The sequence below is a fragment of the Ictalurus punctatus genome, chromosome 21 (assembly GCF_001660625.3).
Source record: "Ictalurus punctatus breed USDA103 chromosome 21, Coco_2.0, whole genome shotgun sequence".
Classification (NCBI taxonomy): domain Eukaryota; kingdom Metazoa; phylum Chordata; class Actinopteri; order Siluriformes; family Ictaluridae; genus Ictalurus; species Ictalurus punctatus.
The window spans coordinates 11,962,076-11,984,870 of NC_030436.2; the positions used below are offsets into that span (position 1 = coordinate 11,962,076).

General features: G+C 39.1%; 1 protein-coding gene across 1 annotated transcript in view; it reads left to right on the forward strand.

Moving 5' to 3' along the window:
* The window catches only part of LOC108281005 (nck-associated protein 5-like), a 31,684-nt gene extending 17,915 nt beyond the window's left edge, over positions 1–13,769 (forward strand). Inside the window, exons 7-12 of the mRNA XM_017496527.3 lie at positions 336–428; positions 5,867–8,628; positions 9,341–9,473; positions 11,404–11,482; positions 12,760–13,011; positions 13,150–13,769. Coding sequence (XP_017352016.2) covers positions 336–428; positions 5,867–8,628; positions 9,341–9,473; positions 11,404–11,482; positions 12,760–13,011; positions 13,150–13,370 — 3,540 coding nt within the window. The 3' untranslated portion in view covers positions 13,371–13,769. The remainder of the gene's footprint in view (positions 1–335; positions 429–5,866; positions 8,629–9,340; positions 9,474–11,403; positions 11,483–12,759; positions 13,012–13,149) is intronic.
* The last annotated feature ends 9,026 nt before the right edge of the window (positions 13,770–22,795 follow it).

Here is a 22,795-nt window from a genome sequence, read left to right on the forward strand (position 1 = left end):
GCAACCCTGTAGGATAAGTGGTATAGAAGATGGATGGATGAATGGATGGATGGAATGGATGGATGGATGTTCATGAGTAATTGTGTAATTACAGTAACAGAAATAAGCAGTTTTGTGAAAGCCAGTAGCCGAATCTGCACATTTGATATGACTGGTGCTAGTGGTGGTTTTGTCAGGAGGAGGCTCTGCTTAGCCACATTAGCTCCTGTGGTTAGTTTAACTAGCGAGATAAGTTTGCATGGCCAGTGAGCGTGTATTAAACGTGGACACTTTTATAGGTCTGCCTATAATGGATAATCTGGCTGTTACTAATGACACTGTACCTGTGTGTTTAGTTATCGTCAGTATCATGTGCAGATCACAGATCAGATCCATCGCTAGTCATCAGCGAGACGCCGGACGCCATCACCTCTCAGGGGAAAGTGACGGTAAGCAGAAGTGTGTCTGATTTACACCACGAATTTATTCATCCGTGACCTCAGAACCGTTCTCTGCTAACGTGTCAGGCTAAAAACACAAATGAACAGCAGGGGAGAAAATTAGATTTGAGAAAAAAAAGTCAAATAAAATGATTGGTTTAAAATATCTGCTGCTTATTGAACAGAAATAAAAAGCTAGGAAAAGGTTACGAGTGTCTCAGCTATTTATACACATGCCATTATGCTAATGTTTAAATGATAATGTTCAGAGTGATAATCACACTGTGCTGAGTCACACTCAGTATTACTGACACGGGACAGTGCTCTAACAACACACACACACACACACATACGCACACACACACATACACACACATACGCACACACACACATACACACAGATACACACACACACAGAGATACAGACAGACGCATTGAAAGACTGTCAGAGAGACAAAAAGAAAAATTGTCAACTAGACAGATATACAATCAGACAAACAGACAGATAGATATACAGATATATATATTTATATAGACAGACAGATGTGTGTGTGTGTGTGTGTGTGTGAAGGAGAGTTATTTCCGTATCTCTCAGTATGATGTAATAAATAATAAACTAGATAAACTCCAGCACGCAGCTGATGTGTAAAGTGAATAAATCACAGCAGTGTGGAAGGATTTCGGCTCGTGTTGTTTTTATCTGAATACGTTGTAATTTTATCTGAGTTTTTCTGCTGATATTAAAAAGTGATTGATGGCGTGTGGGGGTGTGTGTGGCTTTCGGCTGGGTTTATATTACTGACTCAATCAGCTCGCTCCACAATATCATATCAGATAAAATACTATAAAAGTACACTGTAATCTAAAGTTAAACATGTAGTGTGGATTAATGAGAGTGTCTGAGACGACGCGCTGTTCTGTTCTGTTCTGTTCAGCTAAAGATCACCCATATTACACTTCTACTCAAAAGAATCTTTCATTAAACACTTTAGGTGCTTTTTAATGAAGCTGAATAATCTTTTTTTTTTTAATCAGATTTTTATTACAGTGATGAGGTCAGTTAGTGCTGAGGGGAGAAAGGAGAAAAGTGTTCATTAAACAATGGGTCGTGTCTCAAATCACTCACTGTGCACTACGGGTCCAATTCAGAGCTGAGTAACCTGGTGCTGAATATGAGGAACTTTCACAACATACGGTAAAAAATACCTTTTTCTGCTGAGTGGCGCGATATAAAATATTTTTTGCTAATCATGACCGGGAGACAAGGGAGTAAAATTGTGTATGCTCTGTGGGTGGGAGGGGCATACTCTCTCTCGCATGTCAATCACAGTGACATCAGGCATATTCTACAGAAGAACGTGGGCGTTTAAATAAAAAAAAACACCAGAATTTCATGATCCAGAAACGAATGTTCAGTACGATAGAAACTAAAATAAAGTAACTGTATAAAAGCAATCACAGTGTTTTCAGATTTGTTATTTATCAGCTGAATGATTTTACTGATGAAAATACTTCAAAAGTGGACAGAAAACAATCCCACAATACCAAAAACAATGCTTTATCCCAGTTATCAGACCCTCCATGATTTTTCAATCGCAGAAATGAATGCAAAATCAAGTAAACTGTGTAATATTCAGAGAAGCTGCACTTTTTGACATTACGTCAGATTTTCCTCATATTTGACTGAAGACACATTGTGTGACATCATCACAACGCGCATTCAGACAAAGCTGTCTTCGCTTCACGTGCGTCAAACACGAGTACAACTAAAAGTTTTCGATTACCAAAAAACATCACCGCGGAAGTCCGTGCTCAACAATTTCGTGTGATTGTGATTTCGCCAGTTCGAGTAGTTTTCCACAAAAAAAACTTGAAAAAAGACGCAACAAAATCATGAATTCTCGGCCGCAGCAATCACAAAATAAAGCTGCGAAATCCTGTAAAGACTGAGTTACGAACATAACATGTTCATCTGTCCACCTGCGTAACGTTAGCAAACCCTCTCTGTGTTCATCGAAAGACGAATTCACTAACACTGAGTTATGCAGGAAATGTAAATCAACCATATTGCTGCTATTATCTGTGAAGGATTTTGGATTATCAGTTAATCCAGGTTTAAGGAACCCCACTGCAATACGTTAATTCTGCAAGACGTTAATTCTGTCTGCAAAGTTTACAATAATGATTATAACTGGGAAGCGACCCCATCGTACAATAGCGCATGTGCTAGGGATCATTTTTCCTTGATTTTAAAAAGCTGCACGTGAGTAATATGCTTTAATTTTTCTCAAAATTTGTTAAAAATATCATAAAAATAACATATCATTAAAGAAGAGAAATATGTAATCCCTATGTTCTTTGTGGTTAAATAAGTGTCAAAATGAGGAATAAATGTGTGAATTGAGAGGAATAAACTGTGTGTGTAGATAAATCTAAGAACTGTTGTGTACACACAAGGAATCATGAGAGTAACCGATACCGATAACCCGAATTCCAACTAAAGACCACCTAAAACTGAAATAATAGATTACTTTGAGATTTCATCAGAAAAATAGATGGGATCATTTCTGCCCATTTTCTGTAGAATATGCCATTAGCCAATCATGTGCGTATCTGAGTTCATGTATTTGGAAGAGGGCAGACAGCGCTTTCCTCTGAGCCTGTTACCCCGACCCTGTGATGCAGCATGAGCAGCAGTTTGAAGAGATGTGATGTGAAAAGAAGTTATCATGTCTCAGAGGAAGCAGGTGTAAGTCTTCACCCTCCCCGGTTGGTAGCTGGTTAGACAGCTGATTGGTGGAAATTCATTTTCTATCCCTGATTTTTTTTTTCATGTTTAAAAGTGAGTGTTTGTATTTAAAGTCAGTGTCCAGATGATAGTGATAACTCCGTCTCAGACGCTTCTTTTCCAGAAAAATCTGGTAACCTTGGACGTGTGAGCTCAGAAGATTCACTTAGAGCAGTTGCATAACCCGACTCTGAATACCAGGAACTTTCCTCACATGTATATAAATACTGAAATAACTCTTGGACTAAAGTCTCAGACTCTGAGCACGGTCATATAGAAACTGAATTTGCACAGAAGAACATGATGTATGTGGAAGCTCTCAGAAAGTTGGTGATTTTCTCATTTTCTCCGTTTCTCATTTCCCTCCTACGTGCCGTGAATAAGATCTCCAGATCTCCAGCATTGCGGTTTTGCTGTGGTTCTGGAGTTTCTATCAGTCATCACCGACACAAACACACAATAAAGCAGGAGTTTAAAATAAACACCCCAGTTTACTGCAATAAAATCTAAAGAAATGGTGTGGATAAGTGTTCCAGCCTCCAAAAGAGAACCTGAGCTCTTTACCGCAGTGTTCTAATCAATAGTGCGACGGATCTCCTCCTCTGGAGCGAAACCCTGATTTAAGACATAGGACTTACATGAAAACCCTCGTATTTTTAATTACTGTCCTTTTTTATTTACAAACGCATTCTATTTCAGTGTGGAAACTGCACTGCACTTCAGTATCACCTGCAATGAGACTTCTTTTATTTCTCTCATTCTCTGAGGAGGCAACACACACACACACACACACACACACACACACACACACACACACACACACACAATCATTTCACATCTGATTGCTTTGTAGAGGAGGTGTGTGTGTGAGGTGTAAAATAGATTATAGATTTCTTTTGTTACACACACACACACACACACACACACACTGACCTTGTCTGCTTCCTTTTATCTCTTTCTCCCAATACAGCTTTTTCCATTTTCTCGTGTTTTTGATCACTTCACTCAGGATTTTCTCTCTACACTCACAATAAACACTGTTTTTTTTTTTTTTATTATTGCAGTCGCATGAAAAATCTAACAATGAAAGTCAAACGTTCACTTTTCTGCCTCTGATCCGATCACTGCCCAGATCAGATCAAAAATTTGTAATGTAATTTCTACATCAAAAATATAATTTATATTCTGCTCTAATGTTAAAGTTCCATTAAACATTTTAAACATTAAATATCAATAAAAATAATGCATTTTGAATAAAAAAAAAAAAGAGTAACAAAACTCTGTAGGCTGCCTTTTTGTGCTAGTAAACATGCTAATCTACAAACTAGCATTAAAGTAAACATACTAATCTACAAACTAGCATCAAAGTAAACATGCTAATCTTCAAACTAGCATCAAAGTAAACGCGCTAATCTTCAAACTAGCGTTAAACACGCTAATCTACAAACTAGCATTAAAGTAAACATGCTAATCTACAAACTAGCATTAAACATGCTAATCTACAAACTAGCATTAAAGTAAATACGCTAATCTACAAACTAGCATCAAAGTAAACATGCTAATCTATAAACTAGCATTAATCACGCTAATCTACAAACTAGCATTAAACATGCTAATCTACAAACTAGCATTAAAGTAAACATGCTAATCTACAAATTAGCATCAAAGTAAACACACTAATCTACAAACTAGCATCAAAGTAAACACGCTAATCTACAAACTAGCATCATACTAAACACATTAATCTACAAACCAGCATCAAAGTAAACATGCTAATCTACAAACTAGCATTAAAATAAACACGCTAATCTACAAACTAGCATTAAAATAAACACGCTAATCTACAAACTAGCATTTAAGTAAACACGGTAATCTACAAACTACAGTAGCATCAAAGTAAACACGCTAATCTATGAACTAGCATCATAGTAAACACGCTAATCTACAAATTAGCAACATAGTAAACACTAATCAAAGCATTTTTATTGTTCATATAGCCATGTTTGTTTATTTGTTATTAATTATTATTTTTTTTTATTCTTGCTCTTAAACTCGTAGCGATTAAAGCTGTTGATGAAATGTGACTCGTTCTCGATTCCTCTCTCGGAGTGTGGATGTAAAAATTTCCTTTGGTTGCACAGTAAACGAGTGCGTTGTACAGATTGTCTCGGTCCTTCTGGAGGAGAGCGGTGAGCGGACGACACGTTCCTTTTCTCCAAACGATTAGAAAATTAATTGCTTCTTTAATTAAAGATAAAGCCGGTGGCTCTGTCAAGGCCACTCATGTGAGACTGAAGTCCCTCTTTGTGTTCTTCTTCTTCTACAAAGTCCTCGTTTATTCGTCCTCAGTGAGAGACGTGGTGATTTTCTAAACCAGGACACTGAGAGATTCCAGATTAAACACAGCACAAGTGACTTCATCGCTTTTATCTGTGTTTTACAATGACTTTATTCTCCTCAGAGTCAGCAAAATAATTACTCAGTTTAACAGTGAATGAGAATAAATTACATTAATCTGCATATGATTTTAGCATTATTTACCATAATGCTAATTTGTGTGTTAGAATGCTAGCTTGTGAATAGCCTGTTTGTTGTAATGCTAGTTTGTTGCAAATTACTAGCAGCAAAAAATGCAAAAGATTTATTTTTCTTCCTTTAGGACAATGATGATTGTGCACAAAACATCACAGAAAGCTCGACTCAAGCTTCATCATCATCATCCATGGAGGCCATGTCTCCATTCCTCAAGAAGAAAGCACACATCCTGGAGGTTCTTCGTAAGCTGGAGGAATCGGATCCCCTTAAGTTTCATCCATCTGCTTGCTATCATCATCATCATCATCATCATCCTCATCCTCACACGCAGTTACCAGGAGAAGTGACTAGTATGGTGAACCCGTGTCCACATCAACACCAGTGTAGACAGTCCAGTTCAGATTCGGATCTTCACGAACACACTCATGGTAACGCTGAAAGACAACAGGACAGTCATGCATCCTTAAACTCTGGAGGTTGTCCATCATGTCTTATCCTGCAGCAGAGATCAAGCTTGGAGCTGCTTAAGGGTAATCAAGGACTCTGTGTGCCATCAGGTTCTGGCAAAGATGATACAAAAGGACAAATGTGGTCAGAAGAATGTGGTGCTTCAGGACAGAGTACAGAAAAAAAACTAAGTATAGACAAAACCAATGAGCCTAGCTCAGAAGATCCAAAGAAAGACTGCAAAAAAAGCCAATCAAGCAAAATATCACCTACAAAGTCAAAAGGTACCAATAAATATCACCATGATAAGAAATCTGAAACTATTCCATCACCAAAAGGGGGGAAACTGAAGGAGTCTCTCACATCATCTGAGAAACAAGAACATGAGATTTGCAATGGAGACTTCTCAGCGTCTATAGAAACTACAGTCTCCAAGAAAGCATCAATTGGCTCGTATTCTTCAGCCTCATTGCCTGAGAGAAGTACTGCAGCATTTTCACAGCAGCAGGTCGCAGAAAAAAAGTCTACGCAAAGTCCAGCGTCCTTGTTTGGTGAATCCAAACCTTCAGCGTCAACACTCCTGAAGTTGCTCAAGATACCTTCAGCATCTGAGAACATGGCATCAACCAATGCATTTCGCTTGAGTACTCAACTGACACGAAACTCTAAAATCCCATGCAGGAATAACTATGAAATGCAGACACGGAATGCGACCGCAACAGAACAAACTTCCTGCTCTAAAACAGATTCGTACCCTGGCACCCATTCAGCCCCAACATCGCCACCAAATCCTGAGGAAACATCATCCATTCCTATCAAAGATCCAGGGTTTAGTAGCCACTCTGCCCCTAAACCGAGCAAGGTTTCTAAAGCAGGTGCTCAGGTACCTCACTATGAAAATGTTGTTGGTCCTTCCACTTCCAATTCCACTACAGCTACCAAAGACACCACAGAACTTTCTGAAAAGCAAAAAATGAACTGGAGAGATGAAAAGGTCCTCAATCCACTTTCCTCAGATTCATCAACGAGCACAAGTGACTCATCTTCCTCCTCATCAGATCAGGACACAGACACAGAAAGTCCAGTTTGGCAAAGACCTCAGAACCATTTCAGCCTCCCAAACTCATCATCTTCTGTAAATAAGGCCCAGAGGATGAGCTACCCAAGTATGAAAGATGGATATCATGAAAGAGGACCTCCGGTTGCACCTCCGAAAGGCGGATCTTCTAGTGCGTCTCAGGTCGTGGTTAAAAGAAGAGACAGACAGCCATCTATGCAAGACAGAAGAGAAATCAGCAGCAGCTACAGTGAGACGAGTTATCACCCATTCAAAGAACGTTTGGCGGTTCTTGGAAGACTGCAGAATGTTGAAGATATGCATCAACCTGGAGTAAAAAGGGGAGCACAGAGTAATGTTAGCAGACCTGTTGCATCCACTGGGAAAGGAGAAAGGAGCAAAACAGCAGAAAGACAAATAGAGAGAATCACATTGGAACAGCGAAAACACACCGGTTCACTCGAAGGAAAATCGTATCCTAAAAATAGCTTTGGCAATTATGCCAAGGTACACGCATCAGCAGCAGCAGCAGAGAGGAAGTACATCACAAAGCCAGACGGTCAAAAGACTAGAACAGGAATGCCATCAACAGCCTCATGTGAAACCCTTGTAGTAATGCGAAGCTATGGGAAATGTCCCAATCCCCTGAACAAAACAGTACCAAGTCCCCAAAGCAGCCCTACCAGAGGACAATCTAGGTCTCCATCCAAGGCTGGAAATGCTTCTTCTTATCCTCGAGGAATGAAACCAGTTCAGGAAGAACGTCTGAACCTTCAGAAGCATCAGTCACCCAAACTCACAGCTGGGAAGAAAAAGACTTTTACACATGTAGACACCTTCCCACCTCCCCTCCCATCAAAATCTGCACCTGACTCGGCGAATTCTGTTCAAGAGAAGAAACTTTCTGTCTCCATCGAGCAGAAGGTCATGCGAGGAATCCAGGAAAACATGCTTAAACTGCAGGAACAAGATCGAGGACAAGCTGTGGAAACAAAACAGAAAGCATCCAACGGGATTGCAAGTTGGTTTGGGTTGAAGAAAAGCAAGCTTCCTGCCCTTAGTCGCAAACCAGAAATGTCCAAAATCAAATCGAATACGTCTTCATCGTCCACGTCCTCAGGAACCAAAGACATCTCAGGGGCCAAAGGAGGATCCAGGAAGGTAGTGGAAAGTTTAAATATCTCAAAGCTGATGGAAAAGGCGGAGGATTTACGGAAGGCTTTGGAGGATGAAAGGGTGTACGTGAAAGGAGTCGGAATTCCGCTTGATCGTTCAGCAAGAGGACGCTCGTGTGAAGTTATCGTGGACCAAACACAAGGTCAATTATCGCTGATGTACACAGGTGTGACGGGTGACAGCTTCATGCAGCAGCTGTTGAACAGGTAAAGAAGTGAAAAATAGAAAACAGGCAGGTGCTGATAACCAGCTATACCATGTACTGTAATATTTTCTTAACATGATACCAAACAATCCAAGCACGTCTGTCACAGTATTTATTGTGGATTCAGCTGAAGGAGCATTGCCTGATCTCTGAAAAAACAATCCCAAAATTATGTTCACACAATTTAGAAATACTGTGATACTATGCGGGCCCACGGTGCCTTAGTGGGTCGCACGTTCGCCTTACGCCTCCAGGGGCCGGGGTTCGAGTCCCGCTGGGGCCGTGTGTGTGGAGTTTGCATGTTCTCCCCGTGCTGCGGGGGTTTCCTCCGGCTACTCCGGTTTCCTCCCCCAGTCCAAAGACATGCATGTTAGGCTGATTGGCATGTCCAAAGTGTCCGTAGTGTATAAATGTGAGTGTGTATGTGATTGTGCCCTGCGATGGATTGGCACCCTGTCCAGCGTGTACCCTGCCTTGTGCCTGATGCTCCCTGGGCTAGGCTCCAGGTTCCCCGTGACCCTGAAAAGGAGTAAGCAGTAGAAGATGGATGGATGTCATAATATGCTAATTTATTATTGGCACATGCCTACTGGACTACTATTGATGACTCGTTTCTGATGTTATTAACTAATTCATGTTATACACACGTTCCTGTTTAACAGAGATTTCCTAATACGTTTTTTGTTAAATTAATATGCGTTATTTCCTAACAGGGTGGATGACAGTGGAGCGTCCAGTTTTGGCATCATGCACAGGCGTCTTTCTTTCGACTCTAAAAGGTCACGTCCTGTTTTTGGCCATCAGCAAAGCTGTGTCCGTCAAACCAGGAGCGGGGAGGAGATCAAAGTAAATACTGATTGAAATTTCCTGAATGAGTTTGGATTGTAACTGTAATTCCTTTTAGGAGGAGATACACAAAGTCCCATATTTACCAGACTATGTTTGTCTGGAGTCTGAGCTGCTTTAAACTCTGACTGCCAACAGAACAAAATAAATTAATGTACACTGCTTTGTGGTAAAAATCGCATTAGAGATATTGACAGATATTTCACACTGTTTCCTTATCTGAAGCCCTTGTTAAATCTTGGTCTTAATCCAAAAATAATTTTTCAGGGATCTTTTTAGTGCCCCCTAGAGGATGGAATTACTGAAACAATTAGCTATTCATAAACTACCCTGAGCTGTACTGTTCTTTAGCCTGTTAAACAAAGACATTAGTGTTAGCCCCGTGTTCATATCATCAATTTTGGTTCAGTGCTGCGTCCGATGTTGGTATGAGCCCTAATCAGTCAACAAAGTTTACACTGCTAAATCGCCTGATACACTAACACTCTTATTTGTTCTTAATGTAATGTAATTTAAAGTCTCTTCATCTGATACTACCCTGTAACTTGCAGTTTGCTTTAAATTCTCCCAGGCTTTTTACATAACTGAGATTTCTTACTTGTTTAAGTCTAAACTGTGGTTGCAAAGAGAATTCTTTATTATGTGCATGGACAAGGCATCTGACCTTGAGATTCTGAGACATGTCTTATTTCGTCTGACTGTTTATTACTCACTGGCGTGTTTGCGTTTTATATGAAAGCACAGATGGATGGCCGTACTAATGAACTGAGACTGCTTTGGGCGTAAATTGTGTTATTGCTCGGTCTCATAAGCCCTGTTTCGGAAATTGCATTTGGGAGTTGACTGACATTGTGAATGTTGTTTGCTATGAGTCAGAGTAATTATTTAAGCAGCTGAAAACATGGTGTCATATGAACGATGTGTGGATGTCAAATCGTTTAATTCCTGCTAATGTCCTGAGAGTCCTCCGTCATATTAACGCTAACCGTCTGATCGAGGCTGCTGGAGACTACTGTAAATACATTTAAAAATGAGCGTACTAGAATTACACCAAACTTCTGACAAAATATTTACAAAATATAAACTGAATATGCGGAAATATCCAGCGATGTGTGCTGCATTCTGCTGTTCTTTTTAGTCACATATTTCTGGTATTATATGGCACTGTGGACTTCTGATCTAAATTTTATCCTTTTTTTTTTTTTTTTTTACAGCATTTTCATTTGCTGTAAACTCTTTATTTTTAGCCATTTATAAGATAACCAATGAAACTGCAATCTTTGCTAGGGCTGTACTATTCCTCCTCCGTCCCTCCAGTGGCCAATCAGCATAGAGACGTTGTACCACATGACACATACACCTGAACCCCGTGGTTCTACGGAAGAAAAAAAAAGGTAGAAACTACATCAGAAAGATGTGATTGAATATTAAAATGACCAAAGAGTCAGAAGGAATAAATTTGTGATAAACAATTGTTTAATATTTTGTGCAGAATTCTTCAATTGTGAAAAATCCACATTTCATTATGAATTGTTCTAATCAGCCTCCCCATGCAAAAACACCCCTCTGTCTAGTATAATTAACTCATAAATCACCCGAATCAAGTTACAAATCAGAAACTATGGAGTAAAAATTGACACAAGAGTGAGTGAGCTGCAAACTCTGAAAAGGCGGAGCTTGAATATCCTAGTTTCCGACTGGGAGGTCTGATTTGGGCATCTGATCCTTTGCACATTTCCGAGTCAGACATGGTCTTTTCCCATGTTCCGAGTACAATGGAGTGTGTGAGATGTCCTGAAAGTTTTTAAGGTTGCATGGCCATCATGGTTAGTGTGTATTGATGTAGATGTCTAAATATTCATTGTTTACACCTCATTCTCCACCTCCTCTCTTTCTCTCACTGTATTTTTATCCTGTCTCACTCTGTCAGTGTTCAGAAATGACCCGAGGTGATGACATGACGTCTGATGAGAGCCTGGCCGAGTCCGTCAGCTCGCAGCACTTTAAAGGTGAGAACAGAATTCCAAATCCTCAATCCGGGTTTTTACCGGAAGCTTCGTCCCGTTACTAGCATCCATTACTTACTAGAACCATTTTACAGTTCTGTCCCAAACTCCAGACCCCACACACACACACATACAATATGTATAATAATAACCACTAAAAAACTAGCAGGCTAATATCTAGCTGTATTCTCTGCAGTATATATACACACATATACACTGTCCCAGTTCATGTTATTTTCTAACAGAATGAATCCTTAGAACAGTTCTTGTACGGAACACAGCGTTTTGGACACAGCCTGAGCCACACTGGAGCTCGGCCTCAGGATAACAGAACTATAACCTTTAACTCAACATTTATCTTTAGTTTCTGACACAAATTGTAATTGGCTCTCAGTCTGATGGATTTTTCCCCTCAGGCTGTGAGCGACACTACGCTGGTTTTGTCACTTAATTTTGTTTTATGTCACTTAATGCCCACCTCAGGAGACCAATATGTGCACAAGGCCAATAAGTGTTGGAGCTAAAGTGCAGGTCATTTATTAAAGACCCACAGTGTGAGAGGAACCTCCACGCTTCCTGGTTCAGATACTAACACTACACTAACACTAACGTACCACTCCGCATCTTGCAGGAACGTCCCTCTGTGTAATAACCACTTCTGTTCAATATTGTGATATTCAGCTCACACAGTGTTGTCATCGTACACCACGACCAGGAAAATCCCAGTTTCTGATTGTCCGGTACGTTTGCAGTATTGTTACGGTTCTATGATGACACTCCTGTTTACCGTGTTGGGGTGTAACCATGACATCAAGCATGAATAATGGTTTAGGTTAGATCTGTAAAAATAAAATTGTAGTGTTTTTTTTTTTTTTTCAAGAACAGGATCAGATGGAACTGGAACGCTTTTTAAATAGAATATTGTGCTAATAATGGAAATGTGATAAGGTTAGGTGAATCTCCTGAATTGTTTAAATCTGTATTTTTAAAATTATTTTTTAAGAATGTAAAGGAAAAATATTAACTCGTAAATAGGAACGAGTTACGACTAACATTTGACATTTGACTAAATGCAAAGTAAAATAAATAAATATATATATATATAAATATATATATATATATATATATATATATATATATATATATATATATATATATATATATATATATATATATATATGTGTAAATATATATATATATATTTTAAACTTTATATTATATCCAAATCAGTTTAAAATTCTGTAAATAAAATATAAAGTGTATCTCTCCCTCCCCCTCAGGCTCCATGCGTACTCTGGACAGTGGGATTGGGACGTTCCCACTTCCTGACTATGCCAGCAATGCTGCCGGAAAACTAAACCCTAAACTCCAAAGCTCGTCTGTTTCTCACCAAGCGGCGATGAAACCTCGAAAAACACGAACCTTAGAAGGAGGACTAGCATCTTTAGATGAAGTGAACACTTCTGTACTCTACACTTCTCCACTAGAGGCCAAGGGAACAAGTGTGCATCTGTCCAGCACCATCCACGAAGGTGTTTACACAACACATCCATTTAAACAGGAAGCTCATGACAGCTTCACTCAATCGAGTCAGGCATCGTTCACATGCAAACCTTTTATTTCTTTTCCTTACTGATATTTCATCTTTATTTGAAATGCTTCCTTTACAGACATTGATGTCTATGGAGCTCATTTTCAAGCCCCGCCCACTGCAAACTGGGCATTTCCCAAACCAAGAGTATCAGAAGCACAGACGGAACCACCAAGCCAGCAAACTCCATCAAAGCGGGTGAGAAGAGAGAAAACACACTCAAACACTCCACTGTCTCAAGGTCAAACACACAAACACTCAAACACTCCACTGTCTCCAGGTCAAACACACAAACACTGAAACACTCCACTGTCTCCAGGTCAAACAAACACTCCACTGTCTCCAGGTCAAACAAACATTCCACTGTCTCCATGTCAAACACTCAAACACTCCACTGTCTCCATGTCAAACACTCAAACACTCCACTGTCTCCAGCTCAAAAATTCCACTGTCTCCAGGTCAAACACGCCACTGTCTCAAGGTCAGACACTGAGCATGAGATGTGTCACTAGTTCTGTAACTGAGCATTGCTGTTATTAAGATTTTATAACACGATCAGTGAGCGCGTACTGTAAACAACACTGCATTCCTTTCTCTAGCAGCTTTTTATTATTGCACTCCATTTAATTCTGTTTTAATCTAAAACCTCCTCATTCACTTCATAAAGAGATTTTATTTCTCGGTACGGTTAAATATGCTAATCGTCTTATTTATGCAGCACTTGTTATTCTGAGCTTAAAATCTCCACATGCTTTACATTTAAAAGAACTTTGATTCAAATCAGATCTTTGAATATTCTTTATGAGAAATTAATAATAAGGAACCTATTTCAGTCACCAGTTAATTATAAATAACATGCGTGTATATTTATTTAAATCTATGCTAATCATTAACAGGAGCTAAGAGTAAGGATGTGATAAGTTTCTGATAACATCGTCGTCCACACCAGTATTCACTTTCTATAAGTGATAAATAATGATGTGATTCTTTCAGATGTCGTTCTCTGAGAAGTGTCGTTACAGCCTCTATAACTCTATATACATTAAAAACAATATCATTAATATTCAGCAGAAGTCTGTTTTATAGCTATTTATCTGAATAGTGGAATAAAAATGATAATATCAGTTACATGATAGAGAGTTTGTGTGTGTGTTTGTGTGAGAGTGTGTATGTGTGTGGTTAATGTCTAATCGGAGTGATTATATCATTATTTTGCACAGACATTGAACACAGTGAATTCTCTTATATCTTTTTCAAATAATTAAAGTTCAGCAGTTCACATTAATCTGACGTGACCTTCACTGGCTCATAATTAATATCAGCTTCAACAGCTTTTATAAAACACATTGTGTTTGTGTGGGGTGTGTGTGTGTGTGTGTGTGTGTGTGTGTGTGTGTGTGTGTGTGTGTGTGTGTGTGTGTGTGTGTGTGTAATATACTGAGTGACGGGGTGGTATGATGAAGTGGAGCTTCTGTCGCCACCCTGAAGTTGATTATTTTTCTACAACAGAATGTGTTTTATTCCTTTTATTCCACAGCAGCTTAGCAACAATTAAACATTTGTAACTTTACTAAATAACGGCAAGTCATACTTTTTTATAGGATAAAATCTACAGCTATAAATTGTAAAATCATTTTTACATAAAGAACCTTTAAACAGATATAACAGTTCCTTGATGTTCTTCTAGAATCCTAGAAGAATGTAGGATGTTTTGCTGAGTACTCAATATTTACAGAACCCATGAACCCACATGCTGAGTCGTTCTGTTTAAAACTTTAGGTGTGTATAATTGTCCAAGACTTAGTTCTTTGTAGAACTTTGGATGCATCTATAAGGTTCCTATTTGAACACTATTCCACCTTTTCTAAAAATTTTCTTCCTATGCTGTAGGGTTCGAGTTTCTCCAGAGAGATAAATCAAGGAACCCTTAAAGGTAAATTAAATTATATTGTTGCATGTAAAGGAACCTAAAATGTTTTATGTACAACTGTAGAAATAATCAGAATCCAGATAGAAACTATTTAAGAACCCTTAAATATGCGTAGAACAATTTCCCCAGCTGCATATAGAGGGAAATATGGAGTTCACACACACACACACACACACACACACACACACACACACACACACACACAGTGTATTTTCTGGACTATAAAGTGGACTATCATTTATACTACAAAACCATTTTTTTGATTTTGTTCTAATTAAACATTTGATTAACTGCAAGATTTTGTTTATTTGAGAGTTTTATGTCTCTCTTCACCACGTGTGATGGTTCATCACTGACACATGAAGTAAAATCACACACTTTGATGATTATCAGCGTGTACACAAATACGCAAAACACCAAACTGCAGCTAAATCAAAACTCCAGCAACACTAATGAGACAAACCCTAAACGACACCATGCCAGGATTAGAGACAGTATAGCATAAACATTATGTCATATAAAAAGCGTGTGATATTTTTGGAATAAAGAGAGCGTCTCTGTGATCTGGGGAAGGAGTTTATATTTCCAGAGGCTTAAAAAGTTATTTTCTTTAATAACTTTTTCCATAACTTTGTTGTGTATCTGAAGCTCACTCCTTTCCTTTAAATGTGTGTAAAATTGCTGCGTTTCCCAAAAGGTTCTGTGTTTGCGTGCTCCATCATGGAAACACCTGAGGCAGTGTTTTCTCATAAGAATGAATCAGAAGATGCTCCTGTCAGATATCGAGTCAAATATTGATTCACACACAGCATTAGGTCTTTTATTTATTTATTTATTTGCATATCTGTTTGTTGTGAGTGTATGTGTGTGTGTGTGGGGGGGGGGGGGGGGGGGGGGGATGAAGCATTATGAAGCATTATAACAATACTGACCTTCATTCACAGCTGTACTAGATAATAATAACCTAATAAACCAGGGCTAGTATACGGGGAGGTTATATAACCACTAGATAGGCTGCCTATTAGATTTAGTGGATGTTCACTTGCTGTAAAAAGGAAAATCACACCTGAGACAGACTCCAGGACATTTTACAGCAAAGAAAAAAACAACACTATTTCCTTTCTCGGTCCGTATTTTCCATCCCTGATTTTTTTCAGGTTTAAAGGGATATGTTTGTGTTTAAAGGTGGCCGTCTGCGCATTATTGAGAAGCTCTGTGTCAGACGTTCTTACTAAAGAAAAATCTGGCAAGATCAGAGGTGTGAACAGCACACAGGTGATTTTAATTACCTGAATGTAAAGCTCAGAAAATCCACTTAAAGCAGCAGCTGCGTAAATCGGCTCTGTAAACCAGCAACTTTCCTGATATACGTAAATACTGCATAACGTTAAGATATGCCTTTCTGAATCTGAACACAGCTCTAATGTAAATGCAAAATAATAACATCGCAACAGAAAAAAGTGTTCGCTCTGTCATCCCAAGATTGAGAGTTTCAATCTGGGTGGGAGGGGCATACTTTCTCCCCTGTCAATCACAGCGACACTAGCCAATCGTGTGCATCTGTGAGCTGATGTATGTAGAAGAGGGCAGATAGCGCTTTCCTCCGAGTGTGTTACGTTCACAGTGTGAGCAGCAGGCCGAAAATGAGTTTGGCATGATGTGTGTCAGAGGAAGAACGCGTTAGACTTCACCGTCCCCGGATGGTAGCTGTGATGTGACAAGGCAGACCAAACTAAAGTGCATTAATAATACAACACCAAGAAAGAATCTAAAAAGTGATGCAGAGTGCAGAGCGTGTGAAGAGGAAGAGGAAGAGTTTTACAGCTTTGTGTACAAAATAGAGACATAAGGATGTTCTTAGTGGAACTCATTCCATAACAGCTTTCAGCAGCAGCAACAACAGCAATGCTACCCACGACCCGGGAAGCGGACAGCACAGCCACAGTCACCCTCAGATCAGTCGTCTCCAGACTGAGAAACGGATGAAATGCATGGGCTTCTAACAAAGCTCAGTCAGCATCACACCCCAAGATTTATTCCTTCTCTCACTACATTTTCAGCCGTCCCTACCCGTGGGCGTGTCTGACATGTAGGTAACCATGCTACTTTTCAGAATATTCCGGTCAAATGTGATACTTGGTGGTGGTAGGAAACAGAAGAGGTCCTCAAATACATGTAATTTAATTAAGGTGAACAGTAGAAGTAATTATTTTACAGAACGATCACATCTCCCTGTTCTTAAATCTGCAGGGCTAAATGTCGGGAATTAACAAATAAGTCTTTTGTAATTCGCCAGCTTGTTGAAGAACATAAGCTGGATTTTCTTTTCCTGACAGAAACATGGCTCGACAGTAATTATAACGTGGTACTTAATGAAACACCTGCCCAGGTTTGAAATTCTTCTGTGTCCCTAGAATGAATCAGAAGGGCGGGGTGTGGCCCATCTACACCGTCATACTTTATGTTGCACATAGATTTCTCTGGAGAAATATAATACATTTGAGTACGTTGCAGTGCATCTGAAGAGTGATGAATCTGTAATTTTATTAGTTATCTATCACACTCTTAGACTTAAAGGTTTTCTTGATGATTTCTGGGAACTGCTTTCCAGGACATTAATGACTATGAATGTGTTAATTACAGCCCCCCCCCCCCCCCCCCACACACACACACCCCTGCCCCCCCTCCCCACACACACACACACACAACCATACACTGGATCTGGTGATCTCATGGTTTAGCTAGAGACTTTCAGCGTGTACTAACACTGAGTGATAAGAGGACTGTCACTAAGCGTTATCTCACTGCTGATACAGCTGAGACCTTCATGGAGCTCATATCATCTCTCCCTCCTCTTTCATTTCCTTCCTTAAACACTCTAGTGGAGAGCTTTAGCGTCACGCTGACCAAATGTATTAACTCTGTTACCCTCTTAAAAACAAAAACTGTCTCTGAGATAATTAAAGCTGTACCTTGGAGAAATAGTACTTCCATTGTAAGACTAAAACAGACTGTAGAAGAGCAGAGAGGCAGTGGAAGCACACAGAGCTTATGCTTCACCAAGCAATCTGTAAAAACAACTTAATGACAACAATAATGAAATGAGGTCTGCTAGAAAATCTAACTGACAGCCACAAAGACCTCCAGATTCCTCTTTCTACCATAGACAGACTGCTAAACCCCTCACCTCAAATATCCTCATTCAATTGGAAAGTGTAATGAGTTTGCAGCTTTCTTCAGTGATAAAATTATCATCATACGGCAAAACACAGTCAGAACTTGTCCTACTGGTACGTCTTCTAACTCTCCACCTATTGCTGTTAAATGTAATCTATCCTCTTTCTCAGTGGTCAGCCCTAGCACGCTTGCCCCGGTTAGATCACTTACCAATTCTTCTAGCTGCTCTCTCGACCTGTTACCCACCAGCTTTCTTAAACTGGCTTTAATTCATTATTACCAGACATCCTGAGCATTGTTAATCTGTCCTTCCATCGAGGAATTATTTTACACACCTTTAAGATCGCTATTGTTAGGCTGAAGAGAAAGAATTTCTTCTGATTCTTCTCAGCACTCAGTAACTACAGACCTATGTCTAATCTTCCATTTCTTGGCAAAATAATTGAAAAAGTTGTGTCCATACAGCTCTATAACTCTCTCAACATCAATAATCTCAGTGAGACATTTCTGTCAGGCTTTTAGTCCAACTGTAGCACAGAAACCGCTCTTCTAAAAGTTTTAAATGATCCGAACACGAACCCAGTGCTGCCTTTGACACGGTCGACCATGAGATCCCATTAGACCGACAGCAGAACTGGGTTGGCTTATCAGGACTAGTCCTAGATTGGTTTAGATCCTACTTTAGTGGCATTGAATATTGTGTTGCACTGGGTACACACACCTCCAGACGTCATGCAATATCTTGTGGTGTTCCCCAAGGCTCAATTTTGGGTCCTTTGTTATTTAACTCATATATGCTGCCATTAGCTGGTGTAATTTATTGATATATCTCCTTCCATCAGTATGCAGATTTACCTGCAATTCTATCTCGATTGGCACGCTTGTAAACTGCACAGAGAGGGTTAGGGTTAACCCTAAACTTGTGGATGTGGATGTCACTGAACTTTCTGCAGCTAAATAAAGATAAGACAGAGGTACTTATTATCGGAAATGATGCACAGAGAATGTTAATTATGCCATGGTGCTATAAATAAAGTTTTACTTACCTGAGGAACCCAGATGCTGAAGCAGTGAGAAGCAGTGAGATCTCAGCATGAGGAGATGTTACGAGGAAACACTTATCTAAATCACTGTAAATACACTTACAGAAAAATCACTTCACATGTTGTGATGTTTTCCTACGCTAATTCTGGCCATATATCCGAACGACGTTGTTGACGATGTCAAATAATAGTCACCGAGATCATTTGTTAATGATTATGGCGTAATAAGATAAAGGAATAAACTATGAGTTTAATAGTAGATGATTATTCAGGTGATGAGTCCAAGACAGATGACGGAGGAGGTTAATATTTTATGACGTCATCGACACTGTGAATAATCACATGACCTGTGAAATTTTTACACAACTTATTTTTATATTTTTATGTGATTTTTCCCACGTTTCCACATGTAGGATGTATTTTCATGTTCCATTATCATTTGATTTACATTTGATCACATTATTCACGCAGCACATTAACTTTTTTATCTTGTCCAAAGTTCAGAACACAGTGTGCTGAGATCCAGCGTTTTTCACACATATGATTAAAAATTACTCAACAAACGGAGTAGGAAATTGATGGAGCTTTAACACACACTCAAGGCTCATGCACAGCTGTATGTGTGTGTGTGTGTCTGAGTGAGAGAGAGATACACAGTGGACAGATAAAATAAGATGACAAAGAGAAGAAAGAAGAAAAACCTGTCACTGAGCATCTAAACACTGATGATTAACCTCTGCTTTCTCCTGATTGGGTCCGCGGTTGCCATGGAAACTGAAAGGACGAGAACATTGATGGAGGATCTTCACCATCAGATGTTGCACTGCAAACAGACTATTATTTTACACACCCACCCACCCACACACACACACACACACACACACCCACCCACCCACCCACCCACGCACGCACCCCCACACACGCACCCCCACACACACTTGTGGAACACTTGAGTGTTTAGAACATCAGGGCGATTTTTAGCTCCTTGTCCTGTTTTTAAATAAATCTCCCACTGATGTGTTCAATAATAATCAACGTCACGACTTTAAAAGGTGCACCAGCTCCGAGTCAGGGTTTCAGGTGTGTGTGTATGTGTGTCTCTTTGTTTTATAAATGAAGAAATATCTCATTTTAGTTTGCATTATTACTTCACTGATATAGTCCTGATAACTTCCAGAATACTTCAACAATTCCTGGTTACTTCCTGAATACCCTGTGATTATTTCCTGAACAATTCCTGATTACAGTTTTGTTACTTCCTGAATGTGATTACTTGCTCATTACTCCCTGAATGTGGGTACTCTGTGATTACATCCTGGTTACCTCCTGAATCACAGTAATCCCAAAGTAATCACATTCAGGAAATAATCACAGAGTAATCAGGAACTAATCAGGAATCGGTAATCCTTCCTGAACACATCCTGGTTACTCTGCCAAACTGTTGATATATTGATATTATAACCAAGATGTTGGTGGAAGCTATCTTGTTAATATCTACTTAAAGAGCAAGTGTAGCTGCACTGGCTGGTTTGTGTAACACGGCGTCTGATTATTGGCTTACTGCCAAACAGGAGATCTTTAAAAAAATAAATCTACTAATATTCTGTAAGATTAAATAACATCAAGGGCGGAGCCAGGCAGATAGAAGTGGGTGGAGCCAGACAGTCTGTTTTGTATTTGTGTGTGTCCTGTATAACATCAGTCCTACTCTGTTTGTGTAAATTAACTATAAAAATTATTATTGTTGTAACCTCCTTTGATGTTTTGTTTGCTTTCACAGAGTTTGGATAAAGTTCCTCAGGTTCCTCGTGATGTGGAACCAAGAACCGTTTCACCGTCAGGAGGACGACGGGGGAAGAGTCGAAGTCAGGGGGCCCAGGACACGGTTAAAGACGGAAATGCAGATTTAATGAAGGAACGAAGTGAAGAACTTTTATCTCCAAATCGGCCTCAAGCGTCTGAAACCCCGGAATCCCTCAGCGACTCGCTGTACGACAGTCTGTCCTCCTGCGGGAGTCAGGGATAATAAAAAAAAAAGAAAAGAAAAAAAGAGAAAAAACCCTTGAAAAGTAAAAACTCAACCAAACTCATGTTCTCAGTTTGTATTTTGGAACAACTGAAGCTCCAAAAGCAGGAACTGATCCTTCAGCAGCGCACTCACACTAATGTTTGCTTTAAATTTGCATTTTAGCAGTTTTGCCTGAATAATTTTGAACTGAAATTATGAAAAAAATCAGGTGTGAGAGAAAAGATCGGCCTCGTACTGCACTAAAAAACAACACACACACACACATACACTCCATGTGTTCTGTCTGAATATAGAATATTCTAGCACATTTCTATCCACTGACAGAAAAAAAACAAACGCATGACTGTCACACATCTGCTGGAAAACGGATTAATTAACAGATCGCTTTAATGAAGGATGAACACGTCACTGATTGTTACCTGTGATTAGCATCTCATTAACATAAAATGAAAAAAAAAAATACTGTGACCTTTGACATATATTGTTATTTAAATCCTACAATTTTAAAGGAATGTGTTCCAGAGAGAGGGGAGGGGCAAGGATGGGGGCGGGGCCAGGTGGGTGAGCTTGCAGATCTGAGGGGCGGGGGCAGGTGGGTGAGCTTGCAGAGCTGAGGGGCAGGGGCAGGTGGGTGAGCTTGCTGAGCTGAGCGGCGGGGCCAGGTGGATGAGATAATATTGTATTTGAAATTAAAGTATAAAAGTATTTAAAAAATATAAAAGTATAAAAATTCCATATTATTTGTTGAGATAATGAATTGTTTCCTGTTCTATCGACTGCTCCCTGCTCTTATCCCACACACAGTGCAGACTTTAATACATTTTTATTTATTACATTTTTACCTTTTTCTTTGTTAATAATTTGCCGTGTTTGAATATTTATGTTTTTGACTAAACTGAGCTGTTTATTGCTGTGTCGTCTCTGTTCCTGTTGTTATAAATTTATATCATTTTATTTATATTTTGTTCATATGGATTTGTTCTTTATAACTGGATGGACTTTCTGTATTTTGTGCACTGAATTTTTCCCTGTGAATAAATAATAATAATAATAATAATAATAATAATAATAATAATAATAATAATAATAATAATGATGATGATGAAATATATGGTGCTGTGTATATAAATAGAGTAGAAGACAAATGAAAAAGCCATAAATGAATAAACAGATAAATAAATATCTTATGGATACAGCGACGGGTCACTTCATTTAAAGTGAAGAAATGAATTATTCTGTGTTTTCTCTGAAGATTCAGTTTATCTGTCATCTCTCTCTCCGTTATTCTTATTCCTTTATTAAGTTGTGCTTCATTCTGTCTCTTCTTGTTTCTCTGTTTTATTTTTTATATTTAAATCTTTTTTACTGGCTTGACAGTGGGAAACCATCAGGTTGCCAGAGCTGTAAAAATCCCTATAAAAATAAAGCTGCTGTTATTAACAGCATTCTAAAGTAATGATCATACAGCCGTCATCAGTGAAGTGGTTCTGATGAACCCTGAATAAAGACCAGCTGTTTCTGTATCAGGTGTTTCACATCTTCTCAA